Here is a 9,947-nt window from a genome sequence, read left to right as displayed (position 1 = left end):
AGAGGGCCTCATCCGCTTGGTCTTCCTGGTCAGGTGGCCTGTAGCAGACGCCCACCGTAATGTCACCTGTCCCTGCCTTCCTTTTAATCCTGACCCCCAAGCTCTCGGTCGGCTCCTCATCCACCCCCAGGCAGAGCTCCATGCACTCCAGCTGGTCATTGACATAGAGGGCGACACCCCCTCCTCATCTCCCCTGCCTCTCCTTCCTAAAGAGCCTGTATCCCTCCATCCCAACACTCCCGTCACAGGAGCAATCCCACCACGTCTCCGTGATGCCAATAAGGTCGTAGCCCTGCAGGCGTGTGCACGTCTCTAACTCCTCTTGTTTATTCCCCATGCTACGTGCGTTTGCATAGAGGCATTTAAGTTGGGCCCCCGACGAAGCTGTCTTACTGGCTGGAGTTCCTTTGTGCTGCTCTTCAGGCGCTCTCCTGCTGACCTGTGTTCCTTCTCCAGGCTCTGGGCATCTCTTGCTGGCCCTGGCATCAAACCGGTAGGAGTGGGATGGATTGAGGTTCCCCTCCCCCGGCGAGGACTAAAATCTAAAATCTTTAAAACTAAATCTTTAAATCTAAAATTTAAAATCTTTAAACTAAATCTCTAGTTTAAAGCCCTCTTCACCAGCTTGGCAAGCCTGTGACCGAAGGTGCTCTTCCCCTTCTCTGACAGATGGACCCCGTCAGCCCCCAGCAGACCAGGTTTCTCAAAGCGAGTCCCATGGTCTAAGTAGCCGAACCCCTGGCTGTGGCACCAGTCCCATAACCATTTCTTGACTAGCCAGAGTCAACTGGCCCTTTCAAACCCCTTCCCTTTGAGCGGCAGGATTGATGAAAAGACTACCTGTGCTCCCGAGTCCCTTACCGCCGCTCCCAGGGCTCTGTAGTCCTTATATAAGCTGGGGGGAGCTGGCCGGGGGGCAGCAACTGCTGCTCGGGGACTGGCATCACTCGGTGGGCGCTGAGTGGTCGCCATCACCTCGTTTTTGGGGGTTTCTTTTCCCCCCTTCCTGTGTTTTGTTCCTCTCTCTCGCTCTCATTTTACTTTCCATTACAATATATTATTATTATTATTATTATTATTATTTTGTTTCAAGTATTAAACTGTCTTTATCTCAACCCATGAGTTTTCTCACTTTTGCTTTTCCGATTCTCTCCCCCATCCCACTGGGGCGGGGGGAAAGGGTGAGCGAGCAGCTGTGTGGTGCTCAGCTGCCAACTGGAGTTAAACCACGACATAAAGCTAAAGCCTTTTGAGTTTCAAGTAACCAGATTTCCAAAGGACTCAGTAAATGAGGCACAGTGGCTACTTGCAGATTTAAAAACTGAACATAAAACCTGTTTAATGTTTTTACCAGCTAAAGCCAGATCAGTGTATGCCACCAGATTTCCAAATCATTCCTTGCTACCACCAAATCTTTCACAGATCAGCCACATGCCTCTTACTCACATAGATGAGTTAAAGCCGACACAAATCCCAATTTCCTGGGAGCCTTGCACCCAAGCCGACCTGCAGACTCCCTGCAGGCAGCCGTTTGTGCTAACGGGCCGCAGGAGTCGCCTGGGTCTGTTTCAAAGGATGTAGGCTGGAAATCCAGATTTTAAGATACCATTTTAGTAATCGCAGTATGAATACCTGAACAGCTGTATCAGATTGGGAGGGGGAAAACAAAAAAGCCGCCCCTCAAACGGTAATATACTGAAATTGGTAACCTGCACGAACTTTTAATATCGCGTGCCTGAAGAACCTCCTACAATTCCCGACTCTCGGCCCGCGTGAGCCGGGAAGGCGGCTGCGGCCCGGGACAGCCCCCGCAGCCGTTCGGCACATCTCCTACCCACTCCTTACGCTCCCGGGACCGGCGCCCGTTGCTCTGCAGCAACGCGGCGGCGGTACCGGTCGGGCCGCCCGGCCGGACAGCCCTGCTACCGGCGACTAACGTCTGCGGGGGGCACAGCCCGGGCCCCGCGCCCCTTACCATCGCGGGGGGCCGCTGCTGGAAGGGGCGTCTCTCCACGAGCCCCCGCCAGCGCCCCGCAACGGCCATAACGGCCGCGCCCCCTCACGGGGGAACCCTCCCTGCCGGCAAGCGCGCTCCCGGCTCGGCCCGTCGCCGAGGGCAGAGCCGCGGCGGGGGCAGAGGCAGGGAAAGGGCTTCCCCCGCCGCAGGAAAGCGAAGCCGCCGAGGGCGGCCCAGCGCCGTGGCGGGCAGCGCCGCCCCGCCCGGCGGCCCCTCTAAACCGCGCACGTGACGCGCCGCCGCGGCGGCGATTGGCCCAGGCAGCCCGACCGCCGCCAGCGCGCGCCAAGCCTGCCCGGGCGCGCCAGCCCCGCCTCCTCCCCTCCCCCCCCCTCCCCCAGCCGCCGCGCCGGCCCAATCGGCGTCTCCTCCGAGGCAGGGAGCCGCGGCGGGGCGGGGCGCGCGAGCTCACTCAGTTTCGAATTCCGCCGGTGAGCCGGGAGCCTGTCCAATAGGGCGGCAGAAGGGAAGCCGCGTCGCGCTCGGACCCCGCCCCCGGGGGCGGGGCCGCTGACTTCTCCGCCTAGCGGTTGGTCGGCGGGCACCGCCGCTCCGTGACGCTCGCGCCGGGTTGGGTGATTGGTTACGCCCAGGCGCGAAATGTAACGCGGGAAAATCTGGAGCTCGGGCCGGGCTGTGGGCGCGGAGGGGTCGCGGCGGCTCCTCCTCAGGCATCGCGGGGACCGGGGCTGCCAGCGGGGCCGGCGCCGCTTCGGAAAGGTGCGGGGAGGCTGCGGTTGCTTCATCCCGGCCGTTGCTATGGCCGGGGGCCGCCGCTGACTTTGCGGATCCGCTCGGGGGTGGCCGCGAAGGGGGGAGGCACCGAGACCCCGCCGGGAGCCGCCGTCTCCGGCGATGAGCGGCTGAGGCGGGCCCCGGTGGCGACAGGTGGCGGCGGCCGCGGGACCTCCGTGCCGCTCCACACACCCCCCCCCCGCCCCATCCCGGGACGCGGGTTCGGACAGCGGGGCTGAGCCGCCGCGGAGCGGCCCCGCTCCCTCACCCCCCTTCCCGCGCCGGTGCCCGCGGGGGGTCGGCGATGGCGGAGCGGATGCCGCCGGGCCCTCCGGTGATTTTTTGCCAGGACTCCCCGAAGCGCGTCCTGGTTTCCGTTATCAAAACCACCCCGATCAAACCCTCGCGGGGGGGCGGCGAGGAGCCGGCGCCCGCCCCGCCCGTCCCCACCAGCCCCGGCTTCAGCGACTTCATGGTCTACCCCTGGCGCTGGGGCGAGAACGCCCACAACGTGACCCTCAGCCCCGGCGGCCCCGCCGTCCCCTCGGCCCTCCCGCCGCCCCGCGGGGGAGCGGGCAGAGCCCCCGCCGGGGACGAGGAGGAGGCGGGGAGCCCGGGCGGCGGCGGCGGCAGGCACCGGCACCTGAAGGTGAGTGCGGGGCCGGGCCGGGGCGGGGCGGCGGCTACGGGCGGCGGGCGGGCGGCCGGCGGAGTTAAAGGGTGACTCCGCGCGGCGCGCCCCTCCCCCGCCTCCGCCCGGAGATTTAAAGTGAAGTCACTTCCGGCAGCGGCGCGCGCGCCCCGGTGCCGTCCGGCGGGGGGGGCGGGGAAGAAGGCGCGGCGGTGAGCCGGGAGCCGCCCTGCAGTCGGAGCGGTGCTGGCGGGGCTCCTGCCCCTCCTCCCTCCGTTAATTAAAGAAAAAAGAAGCAACTAAAGTAAAAAAAAAAAAAAAAAAAAAAAAAAAAAGGGGGGAGGGGGGCGGCAAAAAAAAAGTTGTCTTCTATTTTGTCAGTTCCGCCCCATTTCACTGGGCGCACGCCAGAGCGCTGGCGGTGCCTAACGTTTCCCCACCTGCACCCACCGGCCGTAGCCTCGCTGTTAGGAGCGAGTTAAGTGAGGGCTTGGCACCCTCTGGTTTGGTTAACGGCTAAATCGCTATCGCCATCGCGGCACCGGTCACGGCACCGGTCCTGGGTCGCACCCGTGACTTAAAAGTCACTTCAGGGAAAGTTGTAGGTTTGTTGGCTGGACGGCAGAGGTGGGAACGCGCGGGATTTCAGTTTGGTAATTACTTCAATGCAGGATGGGATAAGGCGTGGCCGGCCGAGAGCAGACACTGTCCGTGACCTGATCAATGAAGGAGAGCACTCTTCCAGCAGAATACGTTGCAATATCTGCAACAGGGTCTTCCCACGAGAGAAATCGCTGCAGGCCCACAAACGAACTCATACCGGTGAGTAAAGGGAAGGTGAGAATAGCTGCCATGAGCGGCTTGGGAAGCAGCAGGGAAGGAATTAAAACCCACAAACAAACCACAAAAAAAACCCAACAGACTCGACCTGTTAATATTTTATTGTAACTGTTAAATTAATCATACCTTTCTTCCAATGCTTGTTGGTACAACCAAAGTCTTTGTAACCGTGTTTGTCATGGGAAAGTGTAGCAGCAATTCGGGCTGTAGTAGTATAGGCAAATTGTGTAAATATTTTATCTGCTGCTGTCACAGGCTTACTTTGTAAGAGGGAGAACTTTTCTTGAGCTTGGTGCTCTGTACATGGCAGCACTTTTCATTCTGACTGCCTCTTCTCTGTGATTTGTTTCCTTCTTGCTGGTGTATCTTTCACACACTCTTACAGCTTAGCTGTAAGAGGAGACAGTAACTTAAAAAGTGGCTGGTAACTTGGGCAGTGTAACACCCTAGAAGTGTAGCTTAAATGTTGAGAAAGAGTTCAAATGCTCAAAATTGCTATCCAGTTGTCTCTCCCACCACCTAGAACTCATTTTCTGGGGTGGAGGTGGTCATGCTAATTTACTGAAATGTATGTAGAAGGCAACCTGCAGTTAAGTGAAAATGTAGGATCAACTCACTCCATACCCAGCTGAACTTGAACTGAACAGGAGATGCTGTTCGTTTGTTTGGTTTTTTAAACTAAGCAAACTGTGTGGTTTTTTTCCCTTCACGTTCCAGCAGGACTCTGTATTTGCAATAAAGTGTGAACTAACGTAGCTCACAATACAGACACGACCACCAACACTCCCCCCAAACGTCCAAACCAAACAAACAAAACCCCAGAAAAACCTTGGGCTCCCATGGTCTCTTTTTCTGACTCAAGTCACCAAGACTAATCTAGACACTAATATTAAACAGCAGTTTCCTCATGCTCTTTGGTCAAAAGATGTTTTTATTTCACTTGATTGTGTGGGTGTTGAACTTGTATGAACTACTTAACTGAGCAGAGCTTGCCCTGGTGTTATTCCTCCGACTTAGTAAGTCAGCATCACCCTCGTTTTGTTGTCCTTCCTGAGGCGCAGCGGCATGGCATGCCTTTCCACAGTTGCACACAGTCAGATCCTCTTGAAGGAGGAGATGGACACTCTCTCTGTTCTTCTTGTTGCGATTTGCATGGGAAAGTCTTCCTTGATGACTGGCCTAAGAAAACTTTCTTGGCTTAAGTCTGGAATAAGTTTCTGTTGCAACCTCCATTTATCCATTACAACTTTTCTCAAATAGTCTTCCCTAATGAGATATTTCTACAGCTTTGTATATTACTATACTGTTGACCACAGCTATTTTACCCTAGTTCAGGCTATGTTAAGAATAAAATGTATCTGGTTACAACTTGTATTACATTACTTGTCCATTTACTCATTCCACTCCATATATTTCTTGCTCTGTAGGTGCATAGTTTCATGGGACAAAGCTTATGTAGTACTGTGCAAGAGGCTTAAATCAGAAAATATGGCAAGGAAAAACACAATTTTGTTGTTGTCTCCCCCCCCGGAAGTAATTGTATTATCCAGTAGCATTGAGCATGTACTTCAAAGTAAAGATCTGTTTGGGGTAAAAGTGGATCTCTGCTATTTGGTACACCGGGGCTTTTTAAGTAGGTGCAAGCGTCTGAGCGGGTAAAAGGAGAGCTTGCTTGTGTAAGCCTCAAGCCAGGGACCACCGCTGGATGCTATGACTCTTCTTTTTATATTCAACTTTTGTAAATCTGTTCTGTTATTATTTTTAAGGTGAAAGGCCTTATTTGTGTGACTACCCAGATTGCGGGAAAGCCTTTGTTCAGAGTGGACAGCTCAAAACTCACCAGCGTCTCCACACAGGGGAGAAACCTTTCGTCTGCTCAGAGAATGGTGAGCCGTCAGAGAACGATTTGCAGCTTTCAGAACTAGGGTCAGTCTAGTACTGGCAATGTATGCATGTTCACGTGGCAAAGATCCATAAAAGCTTCGGATTTTAGTTTTGGAGGAGCTTCTAGGAAAGGGAGGAGCCATGCAGTATCTGCATAATCATGCAAATATGTATCTAAGGATTGCATACGTTATTACGTGCCTAGGTTATCAGTAATTCTGTCAGTTGATACCAACGTATAAAACGATGGGGCATGTTATGAACCTTGCAACTAGAGCTTGCCATTTTCAACCAAACGTAGGGTTTTGTGAGTGAGGAAGGTTGGATTCAGCAGCGTCTTCATCCCACAGACATTACGCTTACTGGTTAGTCTGCTGCTTTCTGGTTCTTCATTGTTACTTTGTGTTTTTAAGGCTGTTTAAGCAGATTCACGCATGCAAACCGCCATTGCCCCAAACATCCATACGCCCGACTGAAGAGGGAAGAGCTCACAGACAGGCTGAGTAAGAAGCAGACGGCTGACAATAAAGCTGTGGCTGAGTGGCTAGCAAAGTAAGTTCCCTCATGGTGTCATCTTTCTCTCACTACTTATAAGGTTGGTTTAAGAAAGCATTTTATTCTTGGGGGCAAAAAAACCCCAACAAACCAAAACCAGCTGTTCCTCCAGTACAAATCAGCCTGGCCTTGCTTTTCTTAAACAAGTGCGAACTCCTGGTCAAGACAAAGTTCCTCATGAAAATTCCACCCCGCCCTCCCCCCCCCCCTTAAATGAGTGTCTTTGCTTGATCAACACCTGCTAATACCTTGTTAGTTAGTGCTACAGTCTTGCTGAATTTGCATCTGTATGAGTGGCAGCAATTGTGCATGCTTAGGGAGAAACGCCTGCTGGGAACACCATGTAGAAGAGAAATCTGTCACAGATGTTCGCTTGGGCGCTTTACACTTAAAATTCTGAATAAAGAAGGTTTCTGACTGCTTAAATACTACCATATAAGGGCTGAAAGATAAAGCCAAATGCAGTGCTAGTACTTGGGAGGTTTTTGCCAGCTTTGAATTGTTGGTGTGCGAGTCTGTTGTATGTATTTTAAAAGCATTCCCCACATTTGATTTTGTAGATACTGGGAGACTAGAGAACAGCGTGCTCCTGCTTTGAAAACTAAAACAATCCAGAAAACGGATCAGGAACAGCAGGACCCAATGGAATATCTTCAGTCTGATGAAGAGGATGATGAAGAGAAAAACAGTGCTCATTCAGCTGCTCGCCGCCGCCTCCAGGAACAGCGTGAACGCATGCATGGCGCACTGGCTCTCATTGAGCTTGCAAACCTAGCTGTGGCACCGCTGCGACAGTAGTTAGGAACAGAGTCTGCCTATACAAAATGTACTTCCTGGTGGTACTTAACCAGTTAGATCCTGGGCATAAGCTAAGCACCTTATTTGCTTATCATAGGCTGCTATTCTGTAGAATTTATGAAGAATGTTGTTGCCCCATAACATGGGGTGAGAGAATTGCACTTTTTGTAGGGTAAAAGACAGATGTAAAGTTTCTAAGTATTTTGTAAATACGGGACTGCATAATGCAGGGTTGATAAATTTATGTGTTGTGGGAAGCTAGATTTTGCAAGGTTAACTCATTTATTTGAAGCAGTTGTCACAGGAAGCACTTTCTGAACAAAGTGTTCGCAATTAGCAGAATGGTACACTTGGCCAAAGAAGGCTGACAAAAAGAAAAGTATTTACCTGACTATTTAAGCAAATTTATATTAAGTGGTAGGTGTGAAGATACTGTTAACCAGCAGTGAAACCGTGTTTTTCTAATGTCAGTATATCTCTACCTAGTATCACTGAGGCGGAAGGCAAAGCTTAGTTATCTCAACTTGTAGAGGGGAAGAAACTGCTTCATGCAGGAAACTGTAAGATCGTTCAGGATCTTCACTGTGACTGCTCAAGGTATGAGGCTTGACTTTGCTGTTTTACGTTTTCTGATTCGATTTCAGCAGAATCTCTTGGTAGCACTTGTTATTCCTAACATGTGATGTTAGGAACTTTTGCACATTGTTGGGTTTATCTGAAAATGATTAGTCTTGCAAAGTCTAGACAAAGGCAAAAAAATTGGTAATATTTTTTTCAGGTATTTTTGGACCCTGTAGTGATTTGGCACTTGATTTTGTTAATAAAGGGGGTATTTACAGGGTGGTATGGATTTGTAGTAAACTATTCTAGATCTTCTACTAGCAAACACTAAGTTTTAAAGTATTGCTTTTATATGATTATTAGCAAATAGAAGCCTCTGTACTTTCCATGCATAAAGCCACCTTATTGCTTTACTTCAGGATAACATGCCAATTTTGTGTTCACTAACTGTAGCACAGCTATCAATTAAACACTGCAGAAAAGTATCCACCGTACAACTAGAAAATAGGCTTCCAAAGATAGTTACAAGTGTGTTAACAGTGTGATTTCATGTATTTCCCAAATAAGTGAAGTTACAGAACGCTGCCTAGTACTCAGATGCTGATATAAAATGTTTAGCAGGCTATCTTGTCACTTCATGAGTGTTGTATACTTTCAAATAGCATTGTCTCATGGTGGTCTTTTTCTGTATTTTGCTTTGAAGGCAACCAGAGATTCCTAATATGCTAAAGAAAATTTGTTTTCAGATTGGACTTTTTGTTGTGTGGATTTGTTTGTTTTTTGTTAAGCTACTGCTTTAGGGGATATTAATAATTTGTATTTACTGAACTCCTTCCTGTCATTGAAGGTCAGGAAGTTCAGATGAGGGAAGCCACTTTCCCTCTCACTTAAACATGAGGAAGAAATCATTTGATCAATCACTTGATATAGACTGACCAGATGTGTACAGCTGTTCCAGAAAAGTAGCGTGATTTTACACCAGAAGCTACAAGTGTTGGATTATGTTCTCTGATAATTGATAACCTGTTGTGGTTGAAAATCTCATTAACCCAGTTTGTTTAAATCATGTATTGATGCACTTAAGAGTAATTGAATTATTAAAACAAACAAAAAAACACTTTCATTGAATGCACCAGTGATACGGTTTAACTTTTGCTTTCAGCTCCTAAACTTAGCTGACATCAGGCTCATTTGGTTTTGTTTTAAGTCTTTTAGGCTTAAAAATATGAAACACTGTAGTCGTTCTAGGCTTCTTAGCCTATGTAAAACTGGTAATTTGCGTATGTAGGTTTGGAGTTTCTCAAATAAGTTACATGGTTTTGGCTGTTCAGTTGACTGCATGCAAATAGTCTGATCCCAAAATGAGCCCTGAGCGTAAATCTGTTGTACTTCTGAGTCATAACTCAGAATTGCTCCTGAGCAGTATTTCACAGGGCACAAGACTAATTACCAGCCAGTTGCAGACTGGAGTTGACACTTAATTCATTAGGATTGTTTTGGGGTTTTTTTAAAATTTTTTTTTTCCCAGTCAGCTGTAATGCTTCGGGCAAGCCACAGAGTATTTCTTCAAGTATGACAAGTACAGTGAATTGTACTTGGCTGTAGACAAAGTTCAGACAGCTGAAGCAGTTTTGTGTCATGACAAGTTTAGGGTAAAATACTAAGTTAAAAAAAAAATTGAAATGTGGAAGACTGCTTTTTGTTTTATTAAGAAGGGATTACATACAAAAAACCTGAAGTGTTCGGTGCTTTGAAAGATTAAGTGGTAGTTTGGCATGACCTAACAGCAAAAGAGTGGATGTGCTGTCATTTTAATAGACGCTTTGAATAAAAACTTGGTTTAATTTTCAAGTTTAGTGTGTGCTGTTTGGTAATTGTTCAGTACTCGGGCTCTTCCTCGCTTCTGTAATCCTGTCAGCCTGACTT

General features: G+C 49.7%; 1 protein-coding gene across 2 annotated transcripts; it reads left to right on the top strand.

Moving 5' to 3' along the window:
* Positions 1-3,028: 3,028 nt before the first annotated feature.
* Positions 3,029-9,872, top strand: ZNF367 (zinc finger protein 367). Of its 2 annotated transcripts, XR_012997427.1 has the most exons (6): positions 3,029-3,401; positions 4,055-4,205; positions 5,990-6,109; positions 6,521-6,659; positions 7,223-8,057; positions 8,869-9,872. XR_012997427.1 is itself a non-coding variant. In XM_076362737.1 (5 exons), the coding sequence occupies exons 1-5, from the start codon at positions 3,057-3,059 to the stop codon at positions 7,458-7,460; spliced, it is 993 nt and encodes a 330-aa protein (XP_076218852.1). In that variant the 5' UTR covers positions 3,029-3,056; the 3' UTR covers positions 7,461-9,872. The 2 variants fall into 2 exon arrangements, 1 of the variants encoding a protein (XP_076218852.1); XM_076362737.1 differs by having other exon boundaries at positions 7,223-9,872.
* Positions 9,873-9,947: the final 75 nt, after the last annotated feature.

Source organism: Aptenodytes patagonicus, chromosome Z, assembly GCF_965638725.1.
Source record: "Aptenodytes patagonicus chromosome Z, bAptPat1.pri.cur, whole genome shotgun sequence".
Lineage (NCBI taxonomy): Eukaryota > Metazoa > Chordata > Aves > Sphenisciformes > Spheniscidae > Aptenodytes > Aptenodytes patagonicus.
The sequence above is the reverse complement of the archived record's forward strand: the minus strand, read 5'-3'. Positions and strand labels throughout refer to the sequence as shown.

What these genes read in the sequence shown, in the direction of transcription:
- ZNF367 (XM_076362737.1), top strand. Translation starts at nt 3,057, where the DNA reads ATGGCGGAGCGGATGCCGCCGGGCCCTCCGGTGATTTTTTGCCAGGAC. An exon ending in GCAGGCACCGGCACCTGAAG is followed by an intron (nt 3,402 to 4,054) that starts GTGAGTGCGGGG and finishes ACTTCAATGCAG; the next exon opens with GATGGGATAAGGCGTGGCCG. An exon ending in GTGGCTGAGTGGCTAGCAAA is followed by an intron (nt 6,660 to 7,222) that starts GTAAGTTCCCTC and finishes TTGATTTTGTAG; the next exon opens with ATACTGGGAGACTAGAGAAC.